Source organism: Staurois parvus, unplaced genomic scaffold, assembly GCF_062004578.1.
Source record: "Staurois parvus isolate SC_StPar_1 unplaced genomic scaffold, SC_StPar_1.0 ptg000080l, whole genome shotgun sequence".
Classification (NCBI taxonomy): Eukaryota; Metazoa; Chordata; class Amphibia; order Anura; family Ranidae; genus Staurois; species Staurois parvus.
In genome coordinates, this window is record NW_028317876.1 from 285076 (window position 1) to 304452 (window position 19377).

Consider the following 19377-nt stretch of genomic DNA (forward strand, 5'->3'; position numbering starts at 1 on the left):
AGTGTACAGCCCTAAATGGACAAGTGTATGAGCCCTATATATGTATTTGTAGATTGGCAAATGCACATATAAAGGGAAAGTAAGAAGAAAAACAAACGCAGAGCTGGGGCTGCTCGATCTGGAATTTATTTGGCTACTACAGCAAAATTTGTGGTTTTGGCAGTGACAGTCTGAAATCTGATCCTTACAGTCATCAGGGAAGTTTACATGAGTGCAGCACAGGGGCCCACTACTGCACAGCAACGAGATCCGTATGTGCAAATGCAAACATCAACCGAACAATGTTCTATAATAAGCACAGACATCAGTTATATAACAGGGGGTATACCTACAATTGCAGCAATTGGTGAATACTGAAATGTAAAGATATACACATAGCTAGAAATCTTCTAGAAGGGAAAAAGTACATGACATAAAAACACGTGGGGCAAAAGATCTGTATGCATGACAAACCTTTTTCATATGCCAAGTATACATAAACAAGCTTTAATGACAGAAGAAAAGTAACATGACACTTACCTCCACACTGGCAAATATGTCAGCCGAAGTGAAGCCTTCCTTGTGGGGTTCAGATTTCTCATAGACACCACCAGCAATGCCATTCTGATTAATTGTGTCCGGCCCCATATGTACACCATTCACAGCAGCAGGCTTAGAAGTGGGCTTCGCCTTGTCTGCTTTGTTTTCTGTCACTTTGGAGCTGGCCGTGCAGGTTAAGGCAGCAGCCGAGCTAGAAGAGCGTGTAGAATTTGAAGAACTTGCTCTCTCGTTCTCATCCTGAGTCTGCTTTAAGACAGCCGTTCTGGGAACTTTACCTGAAGCATTTTTTGTATGGGTTGGGGCATGTGCATGTTGGCTGGGGAAGAGCTGCTTATTAATTGGTTGTTTGTGAAGTTTAGCAATAGCTGCCTCTGCTTTCGAGTCCTGATCGAGAGCAGATTTCTTTTTCACAAGTCTGACAGTAGAGCATACGGCTCTAGGAGACGCCACTGGTGAGGATGCATTAGATGCAGACTGTGGAGACCTAGGAGACACCTTGGAGACAGGCATGGAGCAATCCCTTCCCAATAACGCAGGTCTGGACAGAACTTTTGCCTTCACATTCTTGAAGTTTGGTTTGGGAAAGCTGACCACCTCAGGTTTCTTGGTTTTAACAGTTGTCATAGCGGGAAGCCTTCTACCAACTTGTTTTGCTGTAACAGTGCCAGGACCAATTTTAGTTTCTAGACCATTCGCTTTCATGGGCTCCTTGACATTCTCAGGTTTCTTCAGCATCTCGATTTGCCCCAAATCGTCTAACGCTGGTAAAGCAAAAGTCATATTCTTGGACTCTGGCAAAGGAGTGGAAGTATAAGCCTTGTCATCTGTGTGTGAACTGGAACTAGCTACTAAAAATGTGTCTTCACAGTTAAGCCCAGATAAGATATTCAACAGGTCTTTTGATTCTAAACTACACGATTGTGTTTTACATGGGGAAGAACTAGTGTCCTCATCAAGAGCACCATTCATATCTTTGGCTTCAAGGTCATTATCTTTTGAATGTAAAACTTGAATAATGGCTTCTTGACCCGTCACAGGGAGATACCCAACACTATTTTTGTTGCTATCATCCTTAATTTTCATGGCTGTACCAAAGTCACCAAGATTTTCAAGAACCTTTTCAGCGTCCTCTTCTGGTGTACTGCATGTAATAACATCCCTATGAATGGCAGATACCTGGTTTTCAGATTCAGGCCCTTTATTGAGTAGCACCCTTTCTTTGGTATCTTTAGGGATGTGTGGAGGCACTTCAAAATAATTCAAGTCTTTATTGGATTGCTCATCGGACTGGCAGCAATCCTGTACATTATTCACCCATTTTACGGATGTTGAGAAAACCTCAGTGGAAGTATTCGGTAATGCAGAGCTTTCTAATAAAGAGGTACTCATTGGCTTTTCAGAGCCACTTGAAACCAAGCTATTTTTCCTCATACGCATTTCACTGCTTGTGTCACATGACAAAGAGAACAAACTCAGGGTTGTCGCCATGTCTTTGTGCTTACAGATTGAATCCATATCCACCAGCTCAGATGCGAGATTCCCATAGGCATCATCGCTTTGATTTACAGTGCATGGATAAGTCCTCAGCTGCTCAGGTTTATTGTAATAGGTGTCAGATGAGTGCTTTAAGTAAGGCATAGGCTGTTCAACATTCTGGAGGTTGTGCATATATTGAAAATGACTGCAATAGGAGGAAACTTCAGGATGGGAACAAATATGGGTCCTTGGGGGTAAAACGCTCTGCGCCTGCTTATTAACATAGTCTATAGTCTCTTCTAACTCTATATTACCAATACAGTTAGGACTTTTGACTGCTGAAACATCTTCATCAGTTTTGTTATGCAAATAGTCTATTGTATTCTCAAGTTCCAGTCCATTAGGCCCTTGGGGAACACAATCACCACCTGGCTGATATTTGCTCCATGCTGAATCATGAGAGTTCATGTTCCATTCACATTCAGAACAATTTGCCTTTTGCTCCTCATTTCCATTGCTGTTGTCAAAAAGTAATGGGGAGCCATATTCATTCTTGGGGGATTCCGCCAGATTTTGTAAATTCATCCTGCTGCTTTACAGCTTTATACACCTCAGTCAGGACATTTTTGTCTTATTGAGATGCTAAGGAGCTGATCCATGCAGGGCAGAGTCATCAGATAGTAATTATTGCAGTTATGTTTTCATCAGGACATCGGGAAATGACATCTGTAAATGAAGAAAAGAATACTATGAATTGTACACAAAAAAAAATTTTTGACCACATTGTACATAACCTAGCCCAGAATTTGTAAGACTTTAGAAAAGTACACCAGCACTGACAAAAATCATCAGTACCGATGCACCCCTGATAGAAATGATCAAGTTCGATATCTTTGGGTTTTTGTGCCCTTTTGTGGGATAAACAAAGTTTTTAATGCCCACTCTGCAGCCCTATTCCATGCATCCACCTTACTTGGTTCCCGAAAAACCAATTAATATTTGAATGACACCCAAGAACATCCAACCTTTTTACGAGAGTCCAGGTTGTTGTGGACTCTCTTTAGCTTGCCCATAGCCTGTGCTCAGAATTCTGCATAGACTGCTACGTACATGAGAGCCTTGAGCTGCCAGGTATTACTTGCTGGAAACCCATCAAGTGTATTGGAATACAGGGGCTGCATATAAACAACTGCTTGAGAACAATAACAGGCATGCAGGTGCACAGCCCCAGTGCAGACGATGAGGGTTTAGTGCCACTTGCTGGCACCCACATGCCTGTCCATTTAGGATCATCAACTGTGTCCTTGCAGAGGCCACATTCCCATAAACATATATGGGCTGCCTGCATGCAGGACCTGGCAGCTCAAAGAGCATAAACACAACCCATTCAGGTATTACGTGTCTCAGAGCCCATGTGAAGGAGTCATTAGATAGGATGGCTGCTGTAGGTTTAATTTTTTAGGCCCCCAACCATCCTATCTTACTGACTGGGGTGGTTTACAATAGTCAGCTTTTATTCAAAAACCTTTATCTCAAAATGAAAAATCAAACTGTTGATGCAACTGCACAGTAACAGGGTTAGCTTTGATGTTAATTTGTTAGTTATGTCCTCCCCAGAAGGAGAATACTGCTGTCCAAAAGGTGTCTATAGCTCCTCCATCCAGGGTGTAGACACCATAAGACAGAAAGTGTTAGTGGTTGGATCACCAGGTGAAAAAGAAAAAAACTAATTAAGCCCCCAAATTTAAATCCTCATCTTGTAACACAACCCATTCAGTTTAAAATAGAAATGAAAGGCAAAACATTTGTAAATGCATATATATTAAAAAAACAAAAAAACTTTTTCAATACGTTAAAGTTATCACATACCCCCTGTTCCCAGCTGCATACAGGGGCTAGGGGAGGTGAAACAGCAACACACTGGTATTCCCAGTGAATGGCTAGGCAGGGAGGGATGTGGCTTTTCAGCACAAGCCTGATTACTGGACCAACTCCCAGCAAAGCCAGAAAACTGACCACGCTATGTTCTCATGACTAGTATGGTCAGTTTTTAATAGGAAAGCAGAGGGACTGGCAGGAATAACAGGAATTTCACACAAAGGAAGCAATACAAAAAGAAAAGGATACTTTACTTTCAATAAAGTTTTATAGAATAGTTTTGATTTTAGAAGATGCAAATGCAACCGCCATCATATGTACAAGCAAAGATTCAACAATGAACAGTAACAGTCAATGGCAGTCATGCACAGATAAAAACATACCTGTAAATGGTGTCAATGTAATGAACATGTCAAAAACAAGAGAAAAACATCAGTCTGGATTATGGGGCCTCCAAAATTATAGCGAAGTAAAATGATGTATCGGTATGGAAGGATGGGCATGTGGGATCCATGGAGTCCAAGTTTTAAGGAATCTCTCATGGGTATCTGAAAGAATGCTAGAGAGTTTCATTAACCAGGAAAAAGTCTAGGTGACGATTGACTTCCGTAAAGGATATGAACTGTTTCCAGGCTTTTGTTATGGTTTGTTTAGCCACCAATAATACATATGTAGCCAGTTTGAATTGGTGTTTTGAAAGGCCAGGGGTATCAGGTGGAGCAGGACTTGCCATACATATCTTGAGAAGGGGCAAGTTAATAATGAAAGCAGGCATTTAAGGACCTTTGACTAGAACCAAGAGCGCATAGGGCATGTCCACCATGTGTGTAGGACACTTCCCGGGGTAGTGCATCCTCGGAAACAGGTACCAGGGCAGATAAATGAAGGTGGGCTAGACAAGAAAATACTTTCATCAGAGGGATCCCTCTGATGAAGTCATGTGGGAGTGATGTAATGCGTAAGGAGCTTGGCTCTGGGCAGACATGAATGTGTGCCCTCCATTACCCTTAAAAGGGACCGATCCCTGGCTCTGGTTTGACAATCTATTGCAAGCTCAAAGGTGTTTGTTTACTATCACATGGCTGTGGATTGAAAAAGTGAAGAATCCTTTTGCCCATTTGATATCAAAGCGCATTTCCATGTGCTCTGAGGTGAGTTCTGCGAGTACGGAGGTGGCACTATATGTTATGTGCACTAATTTACTTGATGGTGTTTGGGATATCAGCACAAGAAGAAAACACATGAATTATGGAAGAATCTTTATTACCAATTGATTGATTTTACATATATGGACTCATTATGGACGTTTTATTCAGTCATGTCACTCATTTTTGTAGCTATTATTTAGCAGCGCTGTATAACTTATTTATTTTTAATTTGCATATTATATATGAGGACCTGCCAAATCTAACCAGTTAATTTATATTCAATCAAGGCATTACCTTGCAAAACATAATTACTTCAAAAAATAAATCTATAGTGTTGCGCTCCCAATCCTTAAATCAATATTTTGTTATTTGAATATGATCTCTATAATAAAGATCACAATAATTAAGAATGATGTGTGTAAATAAACATAAATACTAATATTCTTAAACTTTGAATTGATACAAATAAATAATGTGCATGAAAAATGAACAATGACAATAAATCACTAAAAAATATTTAAATAAAAATAAAAAAATAAAATATAAAGATAAAAATAAAATAAAATAAAAATAATGTCCCAAAAAGTGACTTTGTGCTGGAAAATCTTCAATCTAAAATAATTGTAAATCGGTGACTGCTTGTGAATCCTCCCTCCAGTGAAGATGTGCGCTCACCTCATGAGAAGCCTGCAATTAGGCTATAAAAGCTTGCGGTTCACCTCCTTTGGAACCTGCTAGTTTAGAACTCCTGCTTGAAGATAGGATGAATCTCCTCTCCAGAGGGTGCAACTCCTCTATACTTTCATCTCCATGCGATTCTCCACATATAAAAAAGATCTCGACATGGTGCTTTATCTTTTATATAAGTATGCCTTTTATTTGCTTATGATATGGCACTCACATATAAAGTGTGCGGATAGTGGTAGCACAAATGCAATCCCAAACTGCCGCTGATTGTCGGAGCTGTGTACTCGTGGTCCGGCAAACAAACTGACTCCCTCCGAGTGACGTTGCAGTCCCACCCCTACGCGTTACGCCACTGGTCACGTGGCTTCATCAGGGGGATTTGATTTGATTTGATTCCAATCAAATCCCCCTGATGAAGCCACGTGACCAGTGGCGTAACGCGTAGGGGTGGGACTGCAACGTCACTCGGAGGGAGTCAGTTTGTTTGCCGGACCACGAGTACACAGCTCCGACAATCAGCGGCAGTTTGGGATTGCATTTGTGCTACCACTATCCGCACACTTTATATGTGAGTGCCATATCATAAGCAAATAAAAGGCATACTTATATAAAAGATAAAGCACCATGTCGAGATCTTTTTTATATGTGGAGAATCGCATGGAGATGAAAGTATAGAGGAGTTGCACCCTCTGGAGAGGAGATTCATCCTATCTTCAAGCAGGAGTTCTAAACTAGCAGGTTCCAAAGGAGGTGAACCGCAAGCTTTTATAGCCTAATTGCAGGCTTCTCATGAGGTGAGCGCACATCTTCACTGGAGGGAGGATTCACAAGCAGTCACCGATTTACAATTATTTTAGATTGAAGATTTTCCAGCACAAAGTCACTTTTTGGGACATTATTTTTATTTTATTTTATTTTTATCTTTATATTTTATTTTTTTATTTTTATTTAAATATTTTTTAGTGATTTATTGTCATTGTTCATTTTTCATGCACATTATTTATTTGTATCAATTCAAAGTTTAAGAATATTAGTATTTATGTTTATTTACACACATCATTCTTAATTATTGTGATCTTTATTATAGAGATCATATTCAAATAACAAAATATTGATTTAAGGATTGGGAGCGCAACACTATAGATTTATTTTTTGCGGTTTATCACATTGGTAGTTATGTGCTAGAGGTTTGCGATCCAGCATTAGAGTGTATTAATAAGGAGTTTTTGTTCATTTTCTGGCTCGCAAGATATTTCTAATATAAAACATAATTACTGATAGATCGAAAGGAAATTGTACAAATTGTAACACGAGTGGTAAGTTTTTGAGTCAAGCCATACTCATGCGTTGTAGTTATACAAACATGCCGTGCGTTACGATGTGCATTTAGGTGTGCTGCCAATCCATTTTTATGTGGACATGCACGAAAGGCATTTTGGAGTCACGAAGAGGTAACAGACTGTTAATGCAACATCTACAAGGGAACTTCAATCAAGTTAAAGTCACGAGTGATGAATCATGAACTACTAAAAAATTAGCCTGTGTACTCCTTTACTAATAACTGCGTACACCACAGATCTCACTCCAAGCAAAGTAAACTTACTGTACCATACAATATACATGTGCAGAAGTGTCCAGGAATCTCTGACTTAATGTATCACAATCGGTTATTTAAGCCTCCATTCACACTTTCGTGTACTGGAATTATGGGCAGAATAGTGCGATTCTGCCTGCAATTCCAGAACCACAACAAAACATGTGACGCACTTGCACTACCATTATTTCTTAAGAAAAGCAGACTAAGGACATGGATTACTGGAACCATGTCCTGTGGTCTGATAAGACCAAGATAAAACTTGTTTGGTTTAGACGGTGCCAAGCGTGTGTGAAGAGTACAAAGACAAGTGTCCTGCCTACAGTCAAGCATGGTAGTGGGAGTGTCATGGTCTGGAGCTGCACGAGTGCTGCTGGTTCTGGGGAGCTTCAGTTCATTGAGGGAACCATGAATGCCAACATGTACTGTGACATACTGAAGCAGAGCATGATCCCCTCCCTTCGGAGACTGGGCCGCAGGGCAGTATTCCAAAATGATAACGACCCCAGAACACACCTCCAAGATGACCACTGCCTTGCTAAAGAAGCTGAGGGTAAAGGTGATGGACTGGTCAAGCAAGTCTCCAGACCTAAACCCTATTGAGCATCTGTGGGGCGTCCCCAAATGGAAGGTGGAAGAGCGCAAGGTCTCTAACATCCACCAGATCTGTGATGTCGTCATGGAGGAGTGGAAGAGGACTCCAGTGGCAACCTGTGAAGCTCTGGTGAACTCCATGGCCATGAGGGTTAAGGCAGTGCTGGAAAATAATGGTGGCCACACAAAATATTGACACTTTGGGTCCAATTTGGACATTTTCGCTTAGGGGTGTACTCACTCTTGTTGCCAGCGGTTTAGACATTAATAGCTGTAAGTGGTGTTATTTTTAGGGGACAGCAAATTTGCACTGTTGTACAAGCTGTACACTCACTACTTTACATTGTACCAAAGTGTAATTTCTTCAATGTTGTCACATGAAAAGATAGAATAAAATATTTACAAAAATTTGAGGGGCGTACTCACTTCTGGGAGATACTGTATCTTGGTCTCATCACTCCAGAGTAGAGTCCCAGTAGTCTTTTTCTGCATGGGCCCTGGCAAATTCTAGGTGGGCTTTAGGAGAGGCTTCCCTTGTGGACGACACTCATGCATGCCATTCCTCTGCGGTGTACGTCGTATTGTGTCTCGGGAAACAATCACCCCAGTTTGGCTTTCTACTTCTTTAGCTAACTGTAGTGAACTTGCACAGCAATTTTTTTTCAACCCTTCTCATTAAAAGACGCTCCTGTTGAGGCATGAACTTCCGTGGATGGCCTGGATGTCTCTGTGAGATGGTTGCAGTTCCATCTTTGTTAAATTTTTGTATCACTTTTGTTACAGTATTTTGACTAAGTAAAATTTTTCTGATCTTCTTGTAGCCTTCACCTTTCTTGTGTAAAGAAATTATTTTCTCTCTCAGGCCTTGTGACATTTCTCTTCCATGTGGTGCCATTGTTGACAGCATGAAATGGGAAGGAGTTTTCTTTATAAAAGAGCGTTACTTCATAATAAATGGTCTGCTAGACACCTGTTTCATGAATGATTAGACTCCCCCGTAGTTGTATTCTTGTTAATTACAATTTTGTCTAAAATTTAACTTTTCTCCTAAAACTTTCATTGGGGTGTATTCATTTTTGCAACAAGGCTTTGAATACATTTGTTGGGAAAAACAGTTTGTGTGTTTAAATTAACAAATCTTGTTTGCAATCAATAATTGTGGGAGTATTTTGTAGTATAGTGTCCCATAGAAAGTGTAGATTCAGAAAGGAAGATAAAGGTTTTCTGACAACTCTGTTGGGGTGTACTCATTTATGCTGAGCACTGTATTAAGGCATCACTGCTTCTTTTTTTTTTGGTACTGTGTATATACTGTATACTGTTATCAAACGCAAAAAAAAAAATTTAATAAGGAGAAGTATGGTCAAAGCTTTTTGGGCTATACTCATGGATCACAGGAGAGTACTTAGTCCGCCGTCAGCTGACATCTCAGAGCAGGTCCAGGCTCTGCAGGGATCCTGACAACAATGTTGGGCTCTGCCCAGTTGCATGACAGGGGGCAGGCTCAGCCTTTTAGCGTTTTTTGATCACTCAGTTCTCAGTGTACAATCAGCAGGGGACAACCGCAGTACATTTTTTATTCTCATACATCTCTTAATTCATTGCAGCCTACCAATCATTTATTTCCACCTGATGATCCACGCAGTAACACCTCCGGTCTTAGGGTGGCTTCCCGCTATGGGTGAGCAATGGAGACAACTTTGAACAGCAGTACTGTCAGTCTTTATGTTTGATGGACTAGCAGATTTAGGCCACTTGAACATAGATGTCTAAATGTAAATGTTTTAGGCATGCAGACAATTTTTTATATGGTTGTAAATGCAGACCATTGTTTTCAATGTGCCTGCATGTAGACTACAACTGCCTATAGATCTGAAAGTTTAAAGCTCAACTAAAAAAGGCAAAACTTTCTTTTTTTTAGTCTTGGATAGAGTGGAGAGGGATTAGAACATTTTACGGTTTTTATTGCGGTCTGTGCCCCAGTTAGGGAGAATCACCTTCACTATTTGTCATTTTATCATTATCATTGAAAGTAAAAGAAAAACCCAAAATTTGGGCTCTTCCCAGAAAAGTAATAGAGGGGAAATCTTCCAATTGAGACACTAGTTCCTTAATTTGCAGGGAATTCATTGCACTTCCTGTTTCGCTATGGGACAGGAAGTGAAGGGAGATCTCCCTAATGGGACACATATGACAAAAAAAAAAAAAAAAGACGGGAAAATAACCTTCCCTTGCTCTATCCAAAATGAAAAAAAAAAAAAAAAAAAAGATTTTCCTATAGTTCTACTTGAATTTTCTTATTACAATTTTTGTTCTAGCACATAAGTGCGTAACGATCATTATATACTTGGGTAAAATTGTCCAAACTCCCCCGCAAGTTCACAGATGCTGCATTTTGTGGTTTGTGTTTCAGACCTTAAGGCAGTGCATGTTTACGCACTTGTGTGAATGTCTCAATTGAAAACAATGCAGCTGCATTCAGATCTTGTAAATGGCTGTGTGGGTGAAGCCTTAATTTGAAGACCTCAGAATTGCATTTAAGGAGCTAGAACTTATTCTGCACAAATGCACGCAAATAAAGTGCAAAATAAATGCAAGAACATTTTTAGCCAGAAATACGGATGTTCAAACATCAGTACCATGTGCAAGTACCCTTAGATAGACTTAACTGGAGTTCGAATTTGATTCATCAGTTAACACTTTTTTATTCAAATCAGCATTTATTGATAGAGGAGAGATAATTACTGATAAAAGACATATCACTTCACATGTGTAGTTATTGAAGAGCAGGTAAGGCACACTTAAAGGAAGTTGAAAAAGAACATACTGGTTGGATCACGAGATTAAAGAGGAAAGAGAAAGAACATTCTAAAAAATTAAAACAAATTAAAAATAAAAGCAGCCATCACATCCAAGAACTGGTAAGCTGCAAATTCGTTTTTGGTTTCTGGATCTAAGATGGGGTTTGTCAATGTAAAAGCATATAAGGATTCAAATACAAAAGCTTTTATTGCTCATATAAAAGTAGTTATCTCAAAAGAACAGTGCTCAAAGCTGACTAAAAACAATTTCCTGTTCATCTGGCTCTTACAAACAAGGATGGGAAAAATATATATTTCTGAAGGCATGTGGGAATTTTCTATTTTTAGTTATTTTTTGTGTACTATTGACATTTCCCAATTGACAAAGATAATCTTATGGCATTGGAAACCTGAGCGCACTAATACAATAAGGGACAGAATTTAGCTTAGTCCATAGTGCAATATAAAAGAAGAGTACACTAATCCAAAGTAAAAGTACCCAGTATCTAGAACTCAATATATTGGAAGTGTACAAAATACAAAGAAAAAAAAAAAAGTGTGCGCGACTGTTAACGCGTTTGAATTATTGAGAAAGCCTGAAGAGGGTTCCACTACCACCAAGGACACTATCTGTGTTTATGACTTGTTTTGTGTAGATCCCTACCTTTTGGCATCAGCAGCACAGCAGAGGGCAGAAGGAGGAGGAGGTGGACTTCTGTCTTCCCCTGAATGCTGGGGGCGGCCCTGCATGCCCTGGCTCAGAGTCATCCATTGCCAAGGTGTGGGCAAGCTGGTCAAGATGACCAGAGCAATACATAATGCTGTGTGTCCTGGCACTAGAGTCATTGGTTATGTTGCTGGTGGCTGGCCAGTCTGCCCGCACTATGCCAACTAAAGACAATGATCTAGAACAAACAGGGTCCCGTACTTTCAGAACCCGGGGTTGACATACACTACTTTAAACCAACAAACTGCTAGGTTGACAGGTCTGTGAGCAACTAAACACTAGATGGCATGTAGGAGTGTTGCAGGTACATTAGATTGTGTGCAGTCTATGATGGACAGGGAGTGTTCCATATACTCTTCAATGCTGGCTAACGTGTCAAATGCTGAAAGAAGACATGCTTGCATGTTCTCTACTTATCACATGTAGCCTGTCACGTGCTGCTATTTAGCATTTACTAGAACCAGTGACCAACAAACCACTCCACTATACTCACCAGCCACTTTATTAGGTACACCTTCCTAGTACCAGGTTGAACCCCCTTTTGCCTTCAGAATTGCCTTCTTTGTGGCATAGATTCAACAAGGTGTTGGAAACATTCCTCTGATTTTGTTCCATATTAACATGATTGCATCACGTAGTTGCTGCAGATTGTCAGCTGCATATTCATGAACCATTGATAACATGAAAGCATGAATCCATCATGCCTTGTGTTGAAGCCAAATTGTGACCCAACTGTCTGAAAGTTGCAGCTGAAATCGAGACTCCTCAGACCAGGGAACATTTTTCCAATCTTCTATTAAGGTGAGCCTGTGTAAATTGTAACTGCTGTATAGTGTTCTTAGCTGACAGGAGTGGCACCCGGTGTGGTCTTCTGCTGCTGTACCCCATCTGCTTAAAGATTTTGATGTGTTGTGCGTTCAGAGACTGTATTCTGCACACCTTGGCTGCAAACGAGTGGTTATTTGAGTTACTGTGTCCTTTCTATCATCTTAAACCAGTCTGCCCATTCTCCTCTGACATCAACAATGCATTTTTGTCCACAAAACTGCCACTTACTGGATATTTTCTCTTTTTCTGTCCATTCTCTGAAAACCCTAGATATAGTTGTGCGTGAAAATCCTAGGAGATCAGCAGTTTTTGAAATACTCAGACCAGCTCATCTGGCACCAACAACTATCCCACGTTCAAAGTCACTTAAATCCCCTTTATTCCCCATTCTGATACTCTGAACTTTAGCAAGTTGTCTTCACCACATCTAGATGCCTAAATGCATTGAGTTCCTGCCAGCTGATTAGCAATTTGTGTTACCAAGCAATTGAACAGTTGTACATAAAGTGGCCAGTGAGTGTATAAAAGGAAACACATCCTAGTCTGTAATACATGCAAGTACTAGAATTTACTAAGGAGCTCTATGTGCACAAATTCATAGCTAGTCATGGAGAGTCCTTTTATAAAAATTCTTCAGTATTTCAGTGCCCACATTTTCCCCTGTCATTGTAACTCCATAATAAAGTAAGATTGCTTATACGGATTTCTTCAAAGTTTGAAATGAAAGGAAAAAAGGAAAAATCATCAACAAGCCATGAATGAGCATATGTAATCAGAATTTCCACTACTCAAATGTTAAAGCAATATTCTTAGCCTTGCTGGGATGAACAGAAGTAATAGAAGATCTGAGTTGCTTTCCTTTCCTGGATTAATCCCAGCCCCAGATTCCCTCTAGGCTTTCATACATAAAGCCAGAACTAAACTCTTGCTTGTGCAATTACCTGTTGAAGAAGACGAGGATCTAACTTTAGACTGGCAGAATTTCTTTTTCAGGACATAAAATGTGACCAAGAGTTTCACCCCTAGCTGCTCATTCATAAGGGTGCTCAGCCCTCTGCAGTGGTCAGAGAGGTTTGTCTTTTTCAGGATGTTGCGCATCCAGGCAGCCCATAGAATATAAATGGGAGCACATTGGCTTTACGGACTTGGCACAGCCATTTTTGACAGGTACAGGTGCACACACCTGGACGCAGAGCCTGTGCATTCAATATCTGTGCACCTGTCACTGCACGCCTCTCAAACTCTACTGTGCATGAGGTCCATGGTGCCAATGTGCTCCTATTCCCTTTCTATGGGCTGCCTGCACATGGCTGAATGCTGAAAAACAAAGTAAACAGACATCTCTGGCTGCTGCACAGGGCTGAGCACCTGTATGAATGTGCCTTTACACTTGGAACAATTTCAGACAAACTTTATGTAACTAATTTCCTAGTATTAGGGCTCATTCACACTATATGCAATGACCTGTGATTTTCCACAATGGAAAAGAGGTAATTGCATTAGCACATAGAAAATGGTTTTCTATGTGCCTCTTTCATACAACAACCTTGGGTTCAGGCGAGTTGCATTAAAATGTAACAAATCAGCATTTTAATGCAATGCACCTCAATGCATATAAATGCAAAGCAACTGAAAACAAAAATATAAAGAAAACTTTTCATATTTTGATCCTTCCAGGGATCTGTCATGACAATAGATGACATGAAAACGCACACCAATTTGCAAAAAACCAACGCAAAGAGCATAACAATGTATGATAAATTCACATGCATTTCCAATGTGTTGCTGTGAGTTTTTATGCGCAGTATTGTTTCAAAGAACTCTGGACAGAGATAATTATTCATCCTATAATCTATATTCTTCCCTTTAAGGTCAAGACTTCTGCTCCTGAGCCCAGCTGTAAGCCTCTACTTATGTCCTGAGCTCAGTGCTAGATGCCCTCTTTAAGCTGCTGAGGTGACAAAACGCTAATGTAATTAAAAAAAGCCTTTAATTACTTATCTGTTAAACACTGCTTTCCTTATGCACAGTCATGAGCATGTGGACTCTGCTCTCCAAGCCCAGAAAAAGCATCAGGACTGTATTAAGGCAGGAGACAATGAAGGTAATTAAGAGACCAACTGAACAATTCATTCAAACGGTTCTACCTGATCAGTATAAGTAGACTATTCTAACTATACAAGAGAAGGAGATGGAGATAAGGCCACATTACAGGTTCTTTCATTTAAATGGGCAGGAACTACTTGTGGTGGGTGTCCTCCCAAAAGAAGGTATGGGAGCTTTGTATTTTATGAATGAATCTCCGATAGGCTAAGACAGAGAAGCGGGCAGAAGATGTCACTGTCTCCATATCAGACAGAGGAAGCTTTGTAGCAGCACTTAGCCCAACAAGATTTTATTTGGGAGTGGGAAGGGAAGTTCCTGTCCCGCTGCAGGAACAGTTCTGTAGGCGAGGTTACATACAGTTTATAGAGCGCACTCAGGCACTGCATCTGTGAAGTAAATCGTTCATTTGGACCAAGCCTGGTTCAAATGAACCATTTAAAGTTCACGGAAACCTGGAGTTCTGCTTTAATCCACAAGGAAGAAAAAATATATTTTAAAAATATTCTTTCCAAATATACACACACACAGTATGTTGAAATGCTTTTTTTATATATTACAAAATCTGAAAATTTTTAAAAATACATTTTCAAATATACTGTAGGTCTTTAAAAAGACATTTTAAGCTACCTTTGTGGAATACATTTACAAATATATGTAAAAACATGTTAAAATTACTTTTTTTTAGATGTTAAAAAAATATATATTTTTAAAAATATTTTGTAATATATAAAAACGCATTTCAACATACAGTAGATATATATACAGATATAGATATATATATATATATATATATATATATATATATATATATATATATATATATATATATATTGTGACAGTGTGGCGATCTGTCACCCTGGATTCTCAACAAGGCAGGTTGAGGGGCTCCAGGGTAAAGGTTTGATATGGAGGAAAGTGGCTTTTCACTTTCCTCCTTTGTTTGTAAGGTCCATTTTGGGATCTGGAGCCTGGAGATTTCGAAGCGATTTGGGAGGGATGAAATCTCCAATCCTGGGACCAGGTGTTTGAATAGGCCAGGAGACTGATTGCACAGGTGTGTGCAGGCCTTTAGATAGAGTCAGGACCAGGGCTCTGGGCTCCACCCCGGCAGACAGGAGTCAGGAGGGCTCCACCCCGGCAGACAGGAGTCAGGAGGGCTCCACCCCGGCAGACAGGAGTCAGGAGGGCTCCACCCCGGCAGACAGGAGTCAGGAGGGCTCCACCCCGGCAGACAGGAGTCAGGAGGGCTCCACCCCGGCAGACAGGAGTCAGGAGGGCTCCACCCCGGCAGACAGGAGTCAGGAGGGCTCCACCCCGGCAGACAGGAGTCAGGAGGGCTCCACCCCGGCAGACAGGAGTCAGGAGGGCTCCACCCCGGCAGACAGGAGTCAGGAGGGCTCCACCCCGGCAGACAGGAGTCAGGAGGGCTCCACCCCGGCAGACAGGAGTCAGGAGGGCTCCACCCCGGCAGACAGGAGTCAGGAGGGCTCCACCCCGGCAGACAGGAGTCAGGAGGGCTCCACCCCGGCAGACAGGAGTCAGGAGGGCTCCACCCCGGCAGACAGGAGTCAGGAGGGCTCCACCCCGGCAGACAGGAGTCAGGAGGGCTCCATCTGGAAGACTGTAAGTCAGGTGGGCTCCACCTAGGAGAGGTGGAAGCCAAAAGCAGCAAGGGGCTGCTAGAGACTAGCTGTGTGCTAGTGGCCAGCAGTGTGCACGAGCCATAATTCTTGAACAAGTCTGCAGGAGACAGACAGCAAGCTGAGTATAAGCCAGGAGGCTGAACCGTTGTTTTGTGGATGATCGATACCCCTGTGTGGGAAACTTCTGTTTTGAACTTTCATTTAAATAAAAGTGGGCTAAAAAAGGCCTTAAAAAAAGCAAGCGAGTTGCTGGGTGCGTTTAAAAGCTCTACCACTTTGAAGCAAGTTCCCACAATATATAGAGCGAGAGAGCGAGAGATAGATATTGAAATATATTGAATACATCCAAAATTGTAGTATTTCAAATATATGTCAATATATTTGGGAAGAATATTTTTTTAAATATATTTAACCACCATATAAGGAAATGATGGGCGCAAGGTGGTTCTCTCATTCTGGGAGGACGTCATATGACGTCTTCCCATTCTAACCACGCATACGCGGCTCCGGGAGTGCGTAGCGCGGCAATCGGCGGTGCACTCTGTCCCTCGAACACAGCGGATCACCGATCAATGGAAAGAGCTGAAGATGTCGGCTTGGTCATGTGATCAGCTGTGTCCAATAACAGCTGATCTCATGTAAATAGGGAAATGCTGGTTATTGGCATTTCCTCATGAGATGTCACGCTGACAGCTCAAGAGGAGAGGAGAGCAGGTAATCGGCATTCCTCGGAGGGGACATGTACACTAATCATCAGGGCACTGATCATCAGTGTGCCCTGATGATCAGTGTAGCCCCAGCAGTGCCACCTGTCAAGTGTCCATCAATGCCAGCTGTCAGTGCACATCAATGCCACATATCAGTGCTCATCTGAGCTGCCTTTCAGTGCCACATATCAGTGCCAGTCAGTGCCGCCTAACAGTGCCATATATGAGTGCTGCCTTTCAATGCCCATCAGTGATGCCTGTCAAGGCCCATCAGTGCCACCTACCAGTGCCCATCAGTGCCACCTACCAGTGCAGTCTCATTAGCGCATATCAGTGAAGTTGAAAAATCACTTTATTTACAAAATTTTAGAACAAAAACTAAGAAAAAAAAAAACTTATAACATTTTCAGTTGTTTTTGGTTTGTTTAGCGAAAAAATAAAAAACCCAGAGGTGATTAAATAACACCAAAAGAAAGCTCTGTCTCAAAAAAATGATAAAAAATTCATATATGGGTACAATGTTGCATGACCGCGCAATTGTCATTCAAAGTGCGACAGCACTGAAAGCTGAAAATTGGCCTGGACAGGAAGGGGGTATAAGTGCCCAGTAGGCAAGTGGTTAAAATTATTTTTCTTCCATGTGGGAAGGCCTATGTCCCGCTAGTGATTACACAGCAACTACTTGTTTTTACTGCATTGCTCCCTCGTCTGTGGAAATGCTGCAGAATCTGCAGTAAGAGAAACAACGCCTCCCTGATGCAGCCTGCAAGGGAGAAACTCCATGGGTGTTGTCCCTGTTCTTTTATATTGATCTTGTCACTTGCAAGTTGTCACCAGCGACAGGACTGAAAGTGATATGACAGTCTGGTATTTCAAAGTTTTATAAAGAAACTGTTTTAAAAGAGTTTTGTGCAGAGATTCCGTACCAAAATCAGACATTTACAAAGAGTTGAACTTACAGAAGACAGTGAACCACTACTGAGGTGATCAAGCATCAGGCCCTGGGAAGGGAAAAAGAAAAATGCTTAGGAACGTAAAAAAACTTGTTAATCCTTACTAATCCTATTACAGAGCAATAACCTCTCTATAGCAACTTAATGCATCTCGAGAACAAAACATGCAAAACAAGTACAGATCTGTACATATACTCATGATTTTTAACCTTCAGTGTTATGACCCATCCAACTCTGGGGTACACTGCCATTTAAATAGGAGCACAATCAACAGTGCCACCATTTGCTCAGTGGCAAACAGTTGAAACCAAAAATAGCCATTACCAGCTAATAGTGAAATCCACTCGGTGATGGTCATAGGCAAAGCAGTACCGTTTTGCTCTATATAGTAAGTTCTTCAAGCAACAATGGAGCGTTAAGACGACAATATAAGGTTGGCATAACACTGACTTCTGGACATCCTTTAGTATGCCTAACAATTTGAACCAAAGCCTTAAATCTGGCTGTTTGTACTACCATACCCTGTCACTAGGTGTCAGACCTAAAGAGGTCTTCAAAAAAAAAAAAAAAAAAAAAAATATTATATATATATATATATCACATATCACAGAACCTATACATGCTCCAGGATGGGGATCTGAAAAGGGAGTAAGAAGTGGTAAGTTATTGTACAAAATCATCTCTCCGCTCCCGCAATTGCTACATGCCAGCATTAAATTCATGTCAGATAGGCAATTCAACTGCTGGCTACACATCACCTGAAACATTAAACATTTCCTGGATAACATTTAATCTTCACCTTGCCATTTCCTTGGTAGCGGTTGAATTTCTGCAATGTTTCAGGCAACGACTACTATTAATGATCCGAGAGAAACTGAATTTCAGTGATTCTTCCACTGCCTGCAACAAACTGACCAAAAATGAAATCATACCGCCTAAGTGACAGCTTAGTAATGGATATCAGAGAGCTGGTACTGTGGATCAGCATTATTTCCCAATGTGCCATTCTCTGTCTAAGCAAGGTCGATGCAAGTTAACCAAGGTCACTGCTAGCAATTTGTAGGCTTCATGCACACAAGCACATGAGGCTGTACAGCGTAAAATGTGGTAATATTTCTGTGCCCGGGTGACACATACATAGTTAGTCTGGCTGAAAAAAGACAAAAGTCCATCCAGTTCAACCATTTAAATAAAAAAAAAAAGTTAAAATCCTATACCCACAGTTGATCCAGAGGAAGGCAAAAAAAACCCTCAGCAAAGCATGATCCAATTTGCTCCTGCTGGGAAAGAAATTCCTTCCTGATCCCCCTAGAGGCAATCAGATATTCCCTGGATCAACTTTACCTATAAATGTTAGTATCCAGTTATATTCTGTGTATCTAGGAAAGAATCCAGGGCTTATTTAAAGCAATCCACTGAGTTGGCCAGAACCAACTCTTGAGGGAGTCTATTCCACATTTTCACAGCTCTCACTGTGAAGAAACCTGTGTTGGAGATTAAATTTCTTTTCCTCCAGATGTAAAGAGTGCCCCCTTGTCCTCTGTGATGATCTCAAGGTGAATAACTCTACACAGAGTTCACTATATGAACCACTGATGGATTTACATATGTTGAACATATCCCCCACCATAGTAATGAATGGCTGAAAGCAGGTATACATCTTGCATAAAACACATGTACAGAAGCAAATCCCTG

The 19377-nt window shown here is 41.0% G+C and overlaps 1 protein-coding gene across 1 annotated transcript in view; it reads right to left on the bottom strand.

The window, feature by feature from the left end:
- Nucleotides 1–19377, bottom strand: part of MTUS1 (microtubule associated scaffold protein 1) — a 289384-nt gene that overhangs the window by 239022 nt on the left and 30985 nt on the right. Inside the window, exon 2 of the mRNA XM_089669556.1 lies at nucleotides 520–2742. Coding sequence (XP_089525682.1) covers nucleotides 520–2601 — 2082 coding nt within the window. The 5' untranslated portion in view covers nucleotides 2602–2742. The remainder of the gene's footprint in view (nucleotides 1–519; nucleotides 2743–19377) is intronic.